The 16,026-nt window shown below is 37.0% G+C and overlaps 8 protein-coding genes across 8 annotated transcripts; 4 read left to right on the top strand and 4 right to left on the bottom strand. All coding sequences in view use genetic code 12, as the record gives it.

The window, feature by feature from the left end:
* Positions 1–787: 787 nt before the first annotated feature.
* Positions 788–3,427, top strand: CORT_0F01310 (hypothetical protein; the record flags this gene model as incomplete). The annotated part of the gene is made up of 1 exon (XM_003870439.1): positions 788–3,427. One exon carries the CDS (start codon positions 788–790, stop codon positions 3,425–3,427), a length of 2,640 nt encoding a protein of 879 aa, XP_003870488.1.
* A 121-nt stretch (positions 3,428–3,548) lies between these two features.
* Positions 3,549–3,824, bottom strand: CORT_0F01300 (hypothetical protein; the record flags this gene model as incomplete). Its single annotated transcript, XM_003870438.1, has 1 exon — positions 3,549–3,824. One exon carries the CDS (start codon positions 3,822–3,824, stop codon positions 3,549–3,551), a length of 276 nt encoding a protein of 91 aa, XP_003870487.1.
* A 423-nt stretch (positions 3,825–4,247) lies between these two features.
* On the top strand, positions 4,248–5,906 carry CORT_0F01290 (hypothetical protein; the record flags this gene model as incomplete). Its single annotated transcript, XM_003870437.1, has 1 exon — positions 4,248–5,906. The coding sequence occupies one exon, from the start codon at positions 4,248–4,250 to the stop codon at positions 5,904–5,906; it is 1,659 nt and encodes a 552-aa protein (XP_003870486.1).
* Positions 5,907–6,056: 150 nt separating this feature from the next.
* Positions 6,057–8,444, top strand: CORT_0F01280 (Utp13 U3 snoRNA-associated protein; the record flags this gene model as incomplete). Its single annotated transcript, XM_003870436.1, has 1 exon — positions 6,057–8,444. The coding sequence occupies one exon, from the start codon at positions 6,057–6,059 to the stop codon at positions 8,442–8,444; it is 2,388 nt and encodes a 795-aa protein (XP_003870485.1).
* Positions 8,445–8,479: 35 nt separating this feature from the next.
* CORT_0F01270 (Uap1 UDP-N-acetylglucosamine pyrophosphorylase) lies at positions 8,480–9,949 on the bottom strand (the record flags this gene model as incomplete). Its single annotated transcript, XM_003870435.1, has 1 exon — positions 8,480–9,949. One exon carries the CDS (start codon positions 9,947–9,949, stop codon positions 8,480–8,482), a length of 1,470 nt encoding a protein of 489 aa, XP_003870484.1.
* Positions 9,950–11,575: 1,626 nt separating this feature from the next.
* Positions 11,576–11,809, bottom strand: CORT_0F01260 (hypothetical protein; the record flags this gene model as incomplete). Its single annotated transcript, XM_003870434.1, has 1 exon — positions 11,576–11,809. One exon carries the CDS (start codon positions 11,807–11,809, stop codon positions 11,576–11,578), a length of 234 nt encoding a protein of 77 aa, XP_003870483.1.
* Positions 11,810–12,853: 1,044 nt separating this feature from the next.
* Positions 12,854–13,684, top strand: CORT_0F01250 (hypothetical protein; the record flags this gene model as incomplete). The annotated part of the gene is made up of 1 exon (XM_003870433.1): positions 12,854–13,684. The coding sequence occupies one exon, from the start codon at positions 12,854–12,856 to the stop codon at positions 13,682–13,684; it is 831 nt and encodes a 276-aa protein (XP_003870482.1).
* Positions 13,685–13,762: 78 nt separating this feature from the next.
* Positions 13,763–16,003, bottom strand: CORT_0F01240 (Mes1 cytoplasmic methionyl-tRNA synthetase; the record flags this gene model as incomplete). Its single annotated transcript, XM_003870432.1, has 1 exon — positions 13,763–16,003. The coding sequence occupies one exon, from the start codon at positions 16,001–16,003 to the stop codon at positions 13,763–13,765; it is 2,241 nt and encodes a 746-aa protein (XP_003870481.1).
* Between the last annotated feature and the right edge of the window lie 23 nt (positions 16,004–16,026).

The raw sequence follows: 16,026 nt of genomic DNA, 5'->3' as shown, positions 1-16,026 counted from the left end.
TCTATCTTATTTGGAGAACAACTATACTGGTACAGCGCCTGACTCTGTCATGTCTCCAAAACATGCAGTTGTCACACCCACTGTAGCTAATTGTTTCTTCAAACAATGTCATGCGATTCACCTGTTTCCATGTATTTGAGATTCACGCGCTTGCAGTTTTTACCCCACATGTCATAAAAAGGTTGATTGAAGTGGAATTATACGAATGAATTGTTAATTTTGGTAGCGCATACTGTCCCCAAAAGACGGAATCGACTTCTGATAACAAAAATTTCTTTCAAGGATAATTTCAGCGAGGGCAAAACTCCAGCCGAAAATGGAAACAAATATTATTCTGATTGGTAGCTTTCGTGAAAACAGAAATGATTAAGGAATCTCACAGCGAGTCGTCATGTATAGACAAATAAAGCTATTGGTGGAGTGGGGAAACAAGCTGCCGTTATCTCTATGTTTTTTGATGTTTAGTTTAGTAGAACGGCCACACTTGAATTGATAACTCGATTGGTTTTCCTCCGAAATACGAGTTTTTCTGCATACGATCAGATCAAAAATACCACGATTTGTCTTGCTAAGACGTAAGATAGCGACTTCCACTCTACTGCCCTTCACATCACCATCTGGACGTCGGTTGCTTTAGAAGGACGAAAATTGGAATCGTCATTCATCGTAGATGGTAGCTGTGAATGGGCCCTGGATGAGATGAGAGAAAAATTACTGGAGAATATCTGTGGCTACCAAGAGTTGTTAACAAAAGATATATCCTAGTATATAGTATACAGTCAGACTCATGCTAATACGACGTTGCTTACTGAAAAACCCAACTTTCGTTCCAATACGGGCTTTTGTATCATCCCCATTATGGCATAATGTGTTGGAGTCAAACTTGCTTCAAACAACCTCAACTATTGATAAAGAAGTACCGACCAAGAAATCAAAAAGAATATTCCTAAAACCTGACCAGATCAAAAATCGAAAGAAAAGGAATAATGGGAAATGGACACATTCCACACTGCGACAGTCGCGAACTGTTCCCAAAGTAGACCTAGCTTTGATTCAAGAGCTATATCGCAAAAACAACAATCTTTCAAATTCACTGACTGATGAAGATGGTGATTTGTTCCGATATATTGAAACATTTAAGCCATTAGAATCAAAGATTGGAAGTAAAAGGTACGAAAAATTGGCAAAGGAAGTCTACAATGCATTCAAGAAGAACCAAATTGTAAACTATATCAATTATTATAGAAGCAAGAATCCTGATTTACCACCTTTGAAAACAAGGCAAAACAAAAGCCAAATAATAGAAGCGTTATTCACACAGTATTGGAAGATTACGGAACAGGAATCGAAACTTTCAAATGAAGAACTACTCAGTAGTAGAGTCATTGAGCTAACTCCAGCACAAAGGTTCCTACTTGATCCTAAACGATCAAAATTTATACATAATTTAATTGCATCAAATATAAAAGTTCAGCTTGGCAAAACCAAACTATCGATATCAGGTTTGGATCTGGAGTTGGACTATATCGAGGCTGAACTAGTGCAAATGAACAATCAAATCAAATGGGAGGAAATCGATCTATCATCGATCAAGAATGGGCAAAAGACTGCTTTGGATTTTGATGAAATATCAATTGCATCACTGTCGTATTTCAAGGATTTGGGTGATGGCAAATTCAAAATAATGTCGAATACTCAAGCTGATATTGATACAGCAAAAAGGTTGATTTTGTGGGCACTTGATTACAATCCACATATTCAAACTTTGTTTTTCAACAAGCAAGCAATTGAAGGAGCTCAGCTATTACCATATATCAATGAAGATGTGTGGCCCTGGAGTGATAAGCATGCACAATACTATAGCCTATTTTACAAAGATAGGAAGCCAGGAATTGATAGTGATTTGGTGTTTGAGAAATTTGACAAGATGAACGACAAAATTTTAAAACTAGAGCTGTTGGAAGAATTGGTTGATCAACGCTTAGCTTTAAAGTCTGATAAAGATAGCTTTATTGATGAGGCGATGTCGGATGAGCTCTTGGATATATTTAAATATATTGGAACTGGAAAGAAGGAGCCTGTGGGTGGACATAAACTTACTGATCCTAGAGACATTTCATTGCAACTGACTAAAGAGACGGAGTCTAATGAGAACTCTCAAAAAAAGTTTGATTTGGAAAAGATCATCAAGAACAGAAAAGAGTCAGCAACATCTACCAATAACCATGAGCAACATTTGAATCTTGAGGCGTTGCGTCATCAATTGGGTAATTTTGAAGAAGATTTAAATCTTGAGGACTTTCCTGATGTGTCTAACTTAATTGTTGATATGGATAAGCAGACCAGCGATGAAGTGCTCGAATTGCTAAGAACCGAGTTGGGTGTATTTGCGGAAAATGACGGAAGTGAATTCATAGAAGATGCATCAGGCCCCTTGGATTCTGTCGAGGGGCCTCAACAAACTCATAAGTCAAGCGACAACTCCGTTATTGCCCCAGCAAACTCTTCTTCAGATGACCAAGTTAGTTCAGTTCAGTTGGTAAAGCAAACTCCCCTTTCAGACGAACAAATTGGGGATTTATATTCACATTTGAATGACTTATTATTTGCAAAAGGTCTTCAAGGTGCATCGAGAGAAGTGGAACCCTACTCAGCATACACGATCCAATTTGGCTCTTTATTGCTCAAGCAAAACAAGGACTCACTAAGTGAACCCGATCCTTCTCACCTCTCCAGAGCAAGACCAGATCAATTTAGGTTCCTAACTAGCATTCCATTTATCAAAGACTTGGCAACCTCATTACCCATTTTATACAACGGTAACCAAACATTCACAAACAAAATGCAAATCCGATTAGTTCCATCAATTTATCAAAACTTTAATAGTTTAGATCCTCAGACTTTACAAGATTACCCACCAATTGAAATACAAGCCGATTTGAATGATTGGGGGAAAATCAAGTTGGAAACATTGCAGGTTTTATCCGTAGAAGCGATGAATAATATTTACGTTGCTGCTCCTCAATTGGCACTAGATTTACAAGTATCTAAATTAATTATTGGTGATTTATTACAACCACAGATGAAAGAACATAAACAAAATGGAATCTCTTTTGATAATCAACCTAATTTGTCAAAGTTCTTGGAGAATTCACAATTGAGTTTTGGTGGACAAGTTAAAATCAAGCCCTCCTCGTCAATTGAATTATGCGTCAATGGTAAATTCATCAAGTACGATTTCGTCCATTTGACATACAAAACCGACTTGATGTTTGATTTGAACGGTAGAGAACTTTGTTTGAGTATAATTGAAGGTGGTGCTTTTGGAGGAAAAAGGTTTGAGATTATGCTAGGTGATGGAGAGTTGTCAAAAGACGAATTTGCAAAATTCTTTAGAGATGCGGTACAATTTTGTTCCAAGATTTGATGATCCCAACCTAAACCTATGAGACCAAAAAAACCATTTTATCTATCATTTTTGAATATTTATTTCGTCAGACTTAAATACGTGTACATACTGGTTCCTTTTCTTGTAATCCAACTCTTGTTTATTTCCTTTGCTCAAGCGACTTTACATGTCTTTCCAAATTGTTGATAGAAGCTTGTAATGCAATTATGTCGGCAGCAACAACTGTATTGGCTGTATTGTATTGTTCCAATAAGTAGTAGTATGAAGCACCTCCAGTGACTGTGACGCCCAATAAGAATCCAATAAATCCACCTCTGAATACTCCAACTTTCTTGGGTCTTGGTGGTACTACGGTTTCAGTCGCATAAGTACGAATTGATCTAACCAATGGTTTGGAAATGTGACGTGCAAACATTGTTGGAGTGTATGAAGTGTGTAGTTGTTTTCGTAGGGGATAGAATAAGTGTATGTATCTTGTGGTTTATGGAATGATTTTTTTCGAAAACTTTTGCTCGGTTCTTCTTCTACACTCACAGTGGAAGTGTCAAAAGTGGAACTTGCTACCAAATGAAAAGCATAACTTATTGATAAGCAAAATAGCTCCTAGAAGAGTAAGGTAACTTTCTTTTATTCTGTACTTTACAAATCTGTTTCACGAGGCGTATTTGTAATTACACCCTTCTTGTATACCTAGTTTGTATCAAAAACCCCATTTTCGGCTTTACCCCGGTTGAACTATTTTTTTTTTCCGGCGCTAGTCATGTGGATCAAATCAAATCTCTTTTTGCAGTTTTAAATATTTGATAGCAATCCATATATTGCTTTTGATTCAAGGTTCATGTTTAGCCGACCATGGTATAGGGCATCTCCGATGTTAAGGGCTAACATACTCACCAGAATACAAAGCTTTGCAAGTACACACCCAACACCAACAGTCCGACGTTCAAAGACACTTCGACGAATTGCGTTAGGAACAACCATAATAACTGCCAGCGGAGGAGCCATTTACATCATTGATAGGGAGTATAATTCGAGTCTCATCGCTAGAACTGTTCGAGCTTTGTATGTGCTTCTTTGGATAGCTTATGAATACGGTTTCAATAGTAGCAAATATCACGATTTGAATGATTTACATGAGGTTGCTAGTGAGAGATTATTACAGTTGTTGACAACAAATAAAGGACTCTACATCAAATTAGGACAGGCAATTGCCAATCAAGGGACCTTGTTTCCAAAGGCGTATCAGAATAGATTCCCACAATTGTACGATGATGCACCAACAGATTCATGGGATAAAGTTGATGCAGTTTTACAAAAGAACTTAGGTGTTAATTATCAAGAGGAATATTTTGACTGGATCAGCCAAGAACCCATTGGAAGCGCCTCCATAGCTCAAGTACATAAAGCTAAATTCAATGGTAACTTAGGTGGCCAAGAAGTGGCATTAAAGGTTCAACACCATTACATTAGTAACCAGGTTGTGGTTGACTTGTGGGTTTATCATTTTATCTCGAAAGTGTATGAAAAAGTATTTGATATACCGTTGAGTATGTTTAGCAAGTTCATTTCTGAACAATTGAGTACTGAGGTGGACTTTGTTCACGAGATGCAGAATGCAAGGAAATTGCAAATCTTGATTGATGGTGATCCTGAATTAAAGAATATGAATTTGAGGATTCCAAAAAACTATCCTGAATTAACTACTAAACAAGTGCTCCCAGCTGAATGGATTGACGGTGTTCCATTGACTAAAAAGGAGGAACTACTTCAAAAGAGATATGACCTCACATTAATGATGACACAGTATATTCAACTTTTTGGAAGACAGATTTTCAAATATGGCTTTGTTCATTCTGATCCTCATCCGGGAAATTTGATTGCACGATTCAATAATAAAGGTAAGCAAGAACTTATATTACTTGATCACGGGCTATACACAACCCTTCCAGAAAAATTTAGATTGCAGTATAGCAAACTTTGGAAAGACTTGTTTTTACTCAACACCAATGGAATAGAAGAAATAGCCCTCGATTGGGGGATAGCATCTCCTGATATTTTTGCGACATTAGTACAGCTACGTCCAGTGAACATGAATTCTCAGAACCTGAATGAGAAAGACACTCGTGATATCTCTGATTTATTTAAAGATTTCATTGGTGACAGACTGAAGTTTCCTAAAGAATTGACGTTTATAACAAGGACCATGAGGATGATCCAAAGTCTTAATCGAGACTATGGATCACCAGTTAATCGAATAAATTTATTAACTAATGAAGCAATAGCGGCGATATCTTTCGAAAGAAATATTTCGTGGTCTGATTACTGGGATGTTTTTAGGATCAAGTTGAGTATGATCTTTTCTGGTTTAATTTTCAGATTGATTAGATTTAGACAATGGGTGTTTGGGAGCACAAATGAAAAGAATCAGGGGTTAGAGGATTACATTGAGATGTATATGGAGAACACGGCAAAGTCATTAGGTGTAGAATGGATGTAGGTTTTATAGTATTAATAGAATTAGAACGATTAGAATATCATCTGCCTCTAATTTCGCGCACACCAGTCTTCAATGCTCATCTCAGTTCTTAAAAAAAAACGAATTTTTTGTTTGTTGCAAAAGCGTCACCACTAACCCACAAGCACCGACATGGACTTGAAGACAACATATATACATAAAGAAACAGAACCAATCTACGTGGGTGGTACTAGTGCAAGTATATCTGCCTCTGATGGACAATATTTGGCCACGCCGCTCAATGAGGATGTTATAATAACTGACTTATTCACAAATGAGATTTACTATAGGATTGAAGGAGATGACGATGAAGCAATCACAAGCCTATGCATCACTCCTGATGGAAAGTATGTTGCTATATGTTCACAATCACAGCAACTACGTATATTCGATACCGAAGCTAAGCAAGTTACTAAAACTTTTAAACTTTCATCACCAGTATACATTTCAACTGTTGATTCTACGTCATCGTTGTTTGCATTTGGTGGATCAGACGGTGTTGTTACTGTTTGGGATATTGAAGGCGGATATGTTACTCATTCATTGAAAGGCCATGGTACAACCATTTGCTCAATTACATTGTATGGAGAATTGAATAATTTGGCCAGTTGGAGATTAGCAAGTGGTGATACCATGGGTACGGTCAAGATTTGGGACTTGTCTAAACGAAAATGTATACACACTTTGAAAGATCACAACACTGCAGTCAGAGGTGTTGCATTTGATGAAGATTACGAATACTTTATATCTGGCGGTAGAGACCATGTTGCGATCATATACAGTACAAAGAATTTCAGGCCGTTGTATACCTACCCTATAAATGAACAGATTGAAGCCAGTGGGTTCGTCAAATATGTTAATGACCGTCAGTATTTTTACACCGCAGGTTCAAAGAATGTGTTACGATTATGGGATATCAAAACTGGTGATTTAATTGCTCAATCACCAGCGCCTTTAAAGACTAATGAAGAGTTGTTGATCATTGATGTTATAAAGGTTTGTGATAAGCAATTGAATTTGGTCATAAGTGATCAAACTTTAGTGGAATTGGATCTTGCCATTGAAGATCAGCGAGTTATACGTGACAATGTAGGGGAACTACCCGTTGTCAAGAGAATTGCTGGTAATCAAGGAATTATTGCCGACATTAGATACGTGGGACCAAACAATGACTTGTTGGCCATGGCTACAAACTCACCAGCATTGAGGATAATGGATTTACAAAAGCCATTTGAGTTGAAATTATGCGAGGGCCATACTGATATATTGAATGCACTTGACGCGAGTCTTGATGGAAAATGGGTGGCAACTGCATCAAAAGACGGTGAAGCCAAGTTATGGGTGTGGAATGATGATGTAGAGAGTTTCGAATTGTATGCCACTTTTCAAGGACATGCAGGTTCAGTCACAGCAATCTGTTTGAATAAGCTCACACCAGAACCTACATTTCTTATAACCGGATCAAGCGACTTGACTATAAAAAAATGGTCCATTCCAAAAACTAGTGGCAATACAGTCAAGACATCGTTGTACACTAGAAGAGCTCACGAAAAGGATATAAATGCTATCGATATTTCACCCAATGATGAGTTTTTTGCCACTGCATCTTACGACAAATTGGGAAAGATCTGGAGCTCCCACTCTGGAGAAACCATTGGTGTTCTCAAAGGTCATAAACGAGGATTATGGGATATAAGCTTTTACAAATATGACAAATTGATTGTTACTGGGAGTGGTGACAAGACACTTAAAGTTTGGTCATTAAACGACTTCACATGTCAAAAGACACTTGAAGGACATACAAATTCAATCCAACGAGTTAAATTTTTTAACCCACAACTGCCACAACTAATATCATGTGGTGCTGATGGGTTAGTTAAAATTTGGGATTACAAAGCAGGTGAAGAAATTCGAACTTTAGATAATCATGACAATAGAATCTGGGCAATATCCCTACGTGATGATGAAGGTGATGAATTCATCACCGCTGATGCAGATGGTAAAGTGACTACGTGGACGGATAATACCGCGGAAGAAACCAGGCTACGTGAATTGGCAGCAAAGGATAAAGTTGAACAAGAGCAGAGTTTATCGAATTTTGTCAAGAATCAAGATTGGAGTAATGCATTCTTGTTAGCTTTGACGTTGAATCATTCTATGAGATTGTATCATGTGATTAAATCATGTATGGAGGCAAATGAGGATGATGAATCGCCCATTGGGTCGTTTAATTTGGAAATCACAATAAGTCAATTAAATAACGATCAACTTGTTACATTATTTAAAAAAATTAGAGATTGGAATATCAATTTCAAATTTTTCGAAATTAGTCAATCTTTGATTCATGTTATATTGCAACACTTTGCTATTGAGACATTAATTGAAATACCTGGATTGATGAAGATTATCGATAGTATCATTCCTTACAATGAGCGTCATTACAGTCGATTGGATGATTTGGTAGAACAGACTTATGTGTTGGATTACACAGTTGAGCAAATGAATCGTTTATTGGCCTGAGATACTTATTTTTTAAAGTCCTAGTTATATAGATTTTAAATAACATCACCATTTGTGAAAACTTGTCCTTTTACAAACTCTAATCCTTCACCACCATAACTGGTCAATGGATCAACTTCAACAAGTGCGCCTTGTTCTACTTCACCACCATTTTCCTTCACCCATTTTGTTCCCCTTTCCAAATAATCCTGTCTACAACTAGTTGGAGTATCGTTCTTGGCACCATCAGCATTCTTTAAAGGTGAAAACTCATCAGTTCTATCAACTTCAAGACACCCAAATTTCGACAACGAGACTGACGTAAAGACATCAAATATAAACTGTTCCAATTTAATACCATTTGGAGTTTCTGGTTTATAAAATTGATCAGTCTTCAAATCAATTGAGGGAATCTTCTTTTTGGCGATATGGAATGGTAAGTATTCCTGAGAGGAGATCCATTGAGGGATCATTTTCGTCAACAAGTCAATTGAATAGTAATGGTTGACAATATTTGCTGCACGAAGAAACAATTTTGAATCATCTTGAGGATCTCTCTTTTCTGCCAACTCCTGCGATATTTCACTATACTCAATCACACAAGGTCTCTTCGTATCGTCATTGAGAACAATTAATCCAACACTTTCATTAGCATCTCTTTTACGAACTACTTTTGTAGCCAAATCAAATTGCTTGTCTATAGCAAACCCAATAAACAAGGGATCGGCAACTTTGACTAATGCATTATCAACGCAATACATGTGTATATGTTTGATTTTCTTGTTGACCATATCTTCCAAAATACCATTGTTTAATAATGCTTTGTATAATCCACCATTTCCGTCGGGAGATTCACAAATGGCATTTTTGGATTGAAGAAGAATCTTTTCTCCAGATAAATCAAAACATGGCAATGTGCCTTGATTAAAGAAAACAACTTGTTTTGAATCCAAACCGAAATAGTTGTGTTGAGTGAAAAACTTCTCAGTAGATTTTCTTGTTGGTCCACTTGTCATAATATACCACATTATAGTTGGCAATTTTTCCAATTGGAGTTTCTTTTGAGCCAACTGTTCAATCTTGAGAATCTTTTCTGCTTGGATTTGGAAAAGTGGTTTGTGTGAAGGCAATGAAACATCATAACATCCCTTTGGATCACTGGAACCTAACCGGGTTCCTTGGCCACCGGCCATCAAAAGTACAGCTACCTCTCCATCGGCAATAGCTTGATACCCCAATTCTGACCAGTGTTGCGACGTTTGGGAATCGAGATCAAGTGTGGATGCAGTTTGTTCATTTGGCAACTGAGTGAAATTTTTACTCGATGAATTTGAGGATGAGTATTTGATAGCGTCAGAAACAGTGGCAACCAATTTAGAGGGGTTTTCAACAGATGATAGTTGGCTTAAAAACTGAGTTTGTTCGTCTACTGTTAATTGGTCGTAATATTTAAAAATATGGCTTTGATTTGCCTTTTTGAAAGTCTCAAAAATGTGCTGTTGTGATTCGACTGTCATTTTATGCATAAATTTTGGATAAAAAGTGAAGTCGATGAAGCGAAGGCGGTGCAGTAGTATCTGAACGAAAGTAGATTAGAAGTCAAAGCTGATTATGCGAGGAAGGAAAGGTATGATATATAAAGGAGACTAGAAATTTTTTTTATGATTTGAATTTCAGTGTGTATATAAAATTCTTGTGATCTTTTTGTTAATACATAAACCTATTTTTAGTTTCTACTTATTATTTTTCGTAATCTTCTATTACTACTTACACCTGAAGTTTTCCTCTATAGCTGCTCTCCGTTTGCATTATCTGGGTTATTGACATGTTTAGTTTATGTGAATCCACGTGTGTTACAGATTGCTTTAAACTGATAGAGTTTCGTGCAGTGCATGTAATGCAGCTGTGCCTTTGTTTTGAATTTTGATGTTTTAGGAAAATTAAGTATCAAACAACAATAGTATAAGAGAGAGAAAAAAATAGATATTCATTCATCAAAAACGAGAGAGAAAGACCCCTTACAAAATTTCAATAGAACTAATCAGTAGAAAGAAAAGAGACGTGCTTGGGGTGACTCTATTGATGAGTCATTGAATTATGCATTTGTATAAGGTACTATATATATCATCAGTCAACATTAGGTTATCATTGCCTATCTCTATTCGCCTTCTATCAACTGCATGAAAATCTTAATCACTACCAAAGTAGTTGCAATTCAAAACATATCTTCTATTGAGCTTTGTGTGTGTGTAATGGGTGTGCGTGGAAACGTTTATATGGATGGGTGGTGTATTTTGCAAATCTCGTTGCAAGTCTAGACCCACCTCTGGCGATGACGCGTGTGTTTTCATTATCCCCGATAACACACAAATTTAGAACACAAAGAAATAATTTTGGCAAAAATACATCTTCGGAAAAGAGCAAGCACCATGAATGATTAGAGCTTAATTAGGTCTTGGACAGTGCAAGTGGTTCATGATGCACTGTAAAGTAAGAAGAGGTGCTGTGTGATCTGTTGTGGTTTATTACATTCATCTCGAAACTGATTTGGTCCTTTCATTTTGTGTAATACTAATTGATTCCAAAATTTTCGCAACTTCTTTGCTCATTTCTTCTATTACGTCTACAAATTTTGCGGGTCGGTAATGGTCCATTGTCCTTGCTCTACATGAAGTATTGGGGGATTGTCTTCAACTGGTCTTGTTGCTCTGTCTTGCGTTTGAAACTCAGTTCAGAGTGATACTTACGACATACCACGATAAACTGTAATCAGCACGTGCACCTGTAATTGCAATTCATATTGGACTTATATTCACCTTTAAGGTCTCACAGTTCACCCTAAATGAGCTATTCAGGGCACTTACAATGAAAACAATTTTGTAGCGATCGTACTTGTAACCCATATAGGTGAGTAATCGTTAAAACTGATCTCTCTTTGCGCAACCGAAGAACTCCTGATTGTTTTAAGCACTAGGTTAAGTACAGTCAGCAACTTCAATCCAGACTAGCAGCTTCTTGCCGGTAAACTACTAAACGAATGGATTCAAAGAGATCAGACACTACACGGTTCAGCAAGTATCAATAATATTTCATATTGCAAAAATCTTTATAAATATAAAGCAACAACCTCTGTAAAAGCTACATATAATGCCTCATCCTTGTGCATAGTATGTTGCTGGTGTATATAAATCATCCTCCTTCAACCCTCTTTCTTCCTCCAAGTGCCTCACATTCCAACCAACGAAATCCAACTCTTTTTGAATGTAATGGATCTCTTTCATTACATTTGGGTCAAATAATCTTGGAGCAATTACATATTTGGCGACAATGGGTGTAATGCCTACACCTGCCACTAAGCCTTTAAATGTTGACATAATCGATGACATGTTGAAGTGGTTATAAGTTGAAGGTATCAAAGTATTTAATTGTATAAATATGAATGAAGCTTTTTTGATTGTTCAAGCTACCTAAGTTAAGTGGCGGTACTTGTATTTTGTTGTTTTTGGTATTAAATAGAATATATGACTAAAAACCCCGGGGTGGTTTTCTTGTATGGATAGAATAGATGAAGGTGATTGTAGTGTTTCGTATATGTTCCTGTAGTTAGGAAGAAGATGGAGATGAAGTTACTATAAGGATCCAGTATTTTAAATACTAATGTTGGAATGAATTGTAATCAAGCGACAAAGGATCATGCATTTGGAAGAGTTTTATACAAAGGTGGGGAACTGATTTTGGTTTTTTTTGTCTATTAGCCGAGTCATGTGACTAAGTCAACTGATTTTTTATTTTCCCCGGGTTTTTCCTATTTTAGATTTTGTGTCTTTGATTAACACCACCATCAGATGTTTTCGGAGCTATGTCTTAATTCCGGCCATCCATTGACACCGATACTTGCCTCGGATATTGGTATTGCAGGTACAGATTGTAATTTTAGATTGACGAGACGTATTCTATCGTTTGTGGCGAATTTCAAATCGCCAAGCACTTATTTGACTGGAAGCAATGTGAAGAAACAGACCGTTTGTGAACGGCTAATCCACGGACCTTGTCAATCATCTGGACTATGTATTAATAACTAGATACGTGGCTATGGGTTGTACTATAGCTGTAATACTGACGAACTCTCATGTGTTTCCAACTTTCCGATCTCACCCCTTGGTCGTAGCTGCCTAGTGAAATGTACCTAAACCGAGACGCGTAGGTTTTCAATACGACTCGAATATATACTATGCTGTTAGTTGAACTGTTTTGATTCTCGCGTTGAGCTGTACGGACCAAGAAAAGCTCAACTTGTGTCGAAATTATGTCCGTTCGGACTTCAATGGTCGGAGTTTGTGCTTTTTTCCGTATGAAATCTCCCCTATAAATAGCTAGCCAAAGTGCTGAAGGGATGATAACTTTACTTTCTTTACAACCAAACATCCAGCATGCCTTCTGAACAAGCATATTACAATAAAGGCTACAAGAAGTCCATTTCTGACACTCACGCCATTAGAAATGTGGAAAACTCAGTCAAATATATTACAAATGTACTTGAACCTGATTTTAAGGTATTGGATGTGGGATGTGGTCCAGGATCAATTACTATTGATATTGCAAAAAACTATTTGACTAAAGGTGGATCAATCATTGGTGTTGAACCAACCAAAGAAATCGTTGATACCGCTAACAAGTTGCAACAATCAACTGCAGCTGATGTTGACAACATTTCATTTCAGATAGGATCAGTTTACAATTTGCCATTTGAAGATAATACATTTGATTTAGTCCATGCACACCAAGTTATCGTTCATTTGGAAGATCCCATAAAAGCATTGGAGGAATTGGCTAGGGTCGCCAAACCGGGTAAGTTTGTCGCCGTGAAAGATGGTGAAATGGACTCAATGCTTTTTGATCCGCCAAAGTATGAAGTGCTTAGGGAATACATCATCACAAGTGCGTTGAATAGAGGGTCAACCGATTTGAAAGCTGGTAGAAAGTTGTTTAGAAGAGCCATTGAAGCGGGGTATAAACCAGCCAATATCAATACTTCTGCGTCAACAATGTTGTTTACAGGTCTTGAAAAGACCAAACAAGTATGGGGTGAATTGCTTATCAAGAGAGTGCAAGGTGGGGGTGAGGTCTTTGTAGTAGATGACGAGAAAAAAAATGAGGAGGTCAAACAAGAAGTAGTCAAGAAGATACAAGAGTGGAAGGATGATGAGACGTCGCTTTGGAGTGCAATTAACTTTGAAATTACATATAAAAAGCCCGAATAAAAATAAAACAACCCATATCTACTTGTTTTCATTCTTAAGATCTTATCTAGTATAATATATACTACATGCTCTAGCTCATTATTTCTGTTGACCACCATACAATTTCCTCCATTCATCAATCTTCTTTTCATCAATTCTTTTGAAAAGATACTCTGCAGCTCCAATATTGTGACCAGCAAGCAAAACAAGTGTAAACTGATCAGGAATCGACAATGCAGGAGCATTCAAAATTCTATTGATTTGCACTGATGTCAGTGGCATAAATGGATAAAACACAGCTGATAACAAGTAAGCAATATTAATACCAACATTAACAACAGCATCAATTCTGTCTGGTTCTTCTTCAAAACTTTTGTTATCAATACGATTCGATTGTAAAAATGCATTACCACGCGCCGATAATGTCATGGCTGTCTCCAACCCTTTTCTAATCTGAATTCCATCCATAGCTTGAATGTATTCCTTTAATAATGCATTAAATTCAGTGACAAACTCCTTATAATTTGAGATATTTTCAACATTGTATTTAGGCAAAACTCCATTGTATTTAGCATTAACGAATTTGACAATACGATTGACAAAGTTACCCAAGTTGGCCAACAATTCACTGTTATTTTTGGCAACAAATTCATCCCATGAAAATTGAGCATCACCAGTTTCAGGTCTAATTGAAGCCAAATAGTATCTCCAAACCGATGAAGAAACGCCAGTCTCTTTAGCATTATTTCCGAAAACACCAACACCTCTAGATTTGGAGAATTTTCCTCCTTCATATTGTAAGTATTCAGTGGTACTTACATGGTGTAACTTTGTCCAGTTATCTCCGGTACCGATTTCAGATGCAGGGAAAACGACCGTGTGGAATGGTACATTGTCCTTACCCATAAACTGATACAAGTCCACATTTTCTGGATTCTTCCACCATTTGATCCAGTTTTCAGTATCTGTCGCATCATTGTCTCTAAAATAGTTAGCTGTGATGGAAACATAACCAATTGTAGCATCAAACCAAACGTACAAGACTTTTTCTTCATATCCAGGCAATGGCACTGGTGTACCCCATTTCAAATCTCTGGTGATACATCTTGGCTCTAAACCTTGTTTAATCCATGAGTTGGTAATAGTCTTAGAGTTCTTGGACCATATTCCACTTGCTTCTTCCACCCATTTTTTCAATGGTTCTTCCAAATCATTCAATTTGAGATAGATGTGGGTGGAGTTTCTCACAACAGGTTTTGCTCCATCAACTTTACATCTTGGGTCAATCAATTCCAATGGGTCTAATAAGTTTCCACATTTATCACACTGATCACCTCTGGCATCTTCGTAACCACATTTTGGACAGGTACCTTCAACAAATCTATCCGCCAAGAATGAATGATGTTGTTCACAGTACAATTGCTCGGTAGTTTTTTCTTCCAAGTAACCGTTCTTGTGTAACTTCAAAAAGATATCTTGAGCAATTTCAGTTTGTAAATCGGTAGTAGTTCTTCCAAAGTAATCAAATCCAATGTCGAACCAATCATAAACTTCTTTATGAATTTTATGGTACTTGTCGCACAATTCCTTTGGTGTAACGCCATCTTCTAAAGCTTTGGTTTCAGTTGCAGTACCATATTCATCAGTACCACAAACGAAAATGGCATTATGGTTTCTATTTTTGACATACCTGGAGTAAATATCAGCACTTAATACTGACCCTATGATATTACCCAAGTGAGGGACGTTATTGACATATGGTAATGCTGAAGTAATCAAGATGTTACGTTCATCTGATTTCGGAACAATTCTTTCTGCTTGGTCTTTGACCAAAAAGTCTTTGATGTAATTTTGGGCACCGGTGTTCTGTTCCTTGACTCTTTCAACTTTGGTGATTGATAACGCATGTTGCACTCCTTTGACTACCTTCTCAGCAAACTCGTTGAACCAAGCGTTGGTTCCATTGATGTAAATTGGGTACAATGATGAAAAGAGAATAATCTGTGATGGGTTGAGTTCAACTTTAGATGGAGTTGTAATCTTGACTTGTTCGAGATTTTCCTTCTTATTGGTCAATAAAACTTGATGTAATTCTTTTTCTTCAATTTTGATATGTTCATCAGTGGTGTAGTTCTTTGCCAAGTATTTGACAATAGCATTAGGTTCGAATAATTCAAATCCAGTCTTTTTGTCCTTTAATAAAACGCCGATGTGATCGTCATCTTCAGGTAATTTAACAACAAGTTTTGGGTCGTACACAATGGCAGCGATGGAAAGTTTTAAATTGTTGACCAAGGCTAACAACGTCTTGTCCTTGGATCCGTAAAGTTCTAAGCTCATTGTTGTGGGAATAAAGATATCTA

This window comes from Candida orthopsilosis, assembly GCF_000315875.1.
Source record: "Candida orthopsilosis Co 90-125, chromosome 6 draft sequence".
Taxonomy (NCBI): domain Eukaryota; kingdom Fungi; phylum Ascomycota; class Pichiomycetes; order Serinales; family Debaryomycetaceae; genus Lodderomyces; species Lodderomyces orthopsilosis.
The sequence above is the reverse complement of the archived record's forward strand: the minus strand, read 5'-3'. Positions and strand labels throughout refer to the sequence as shown.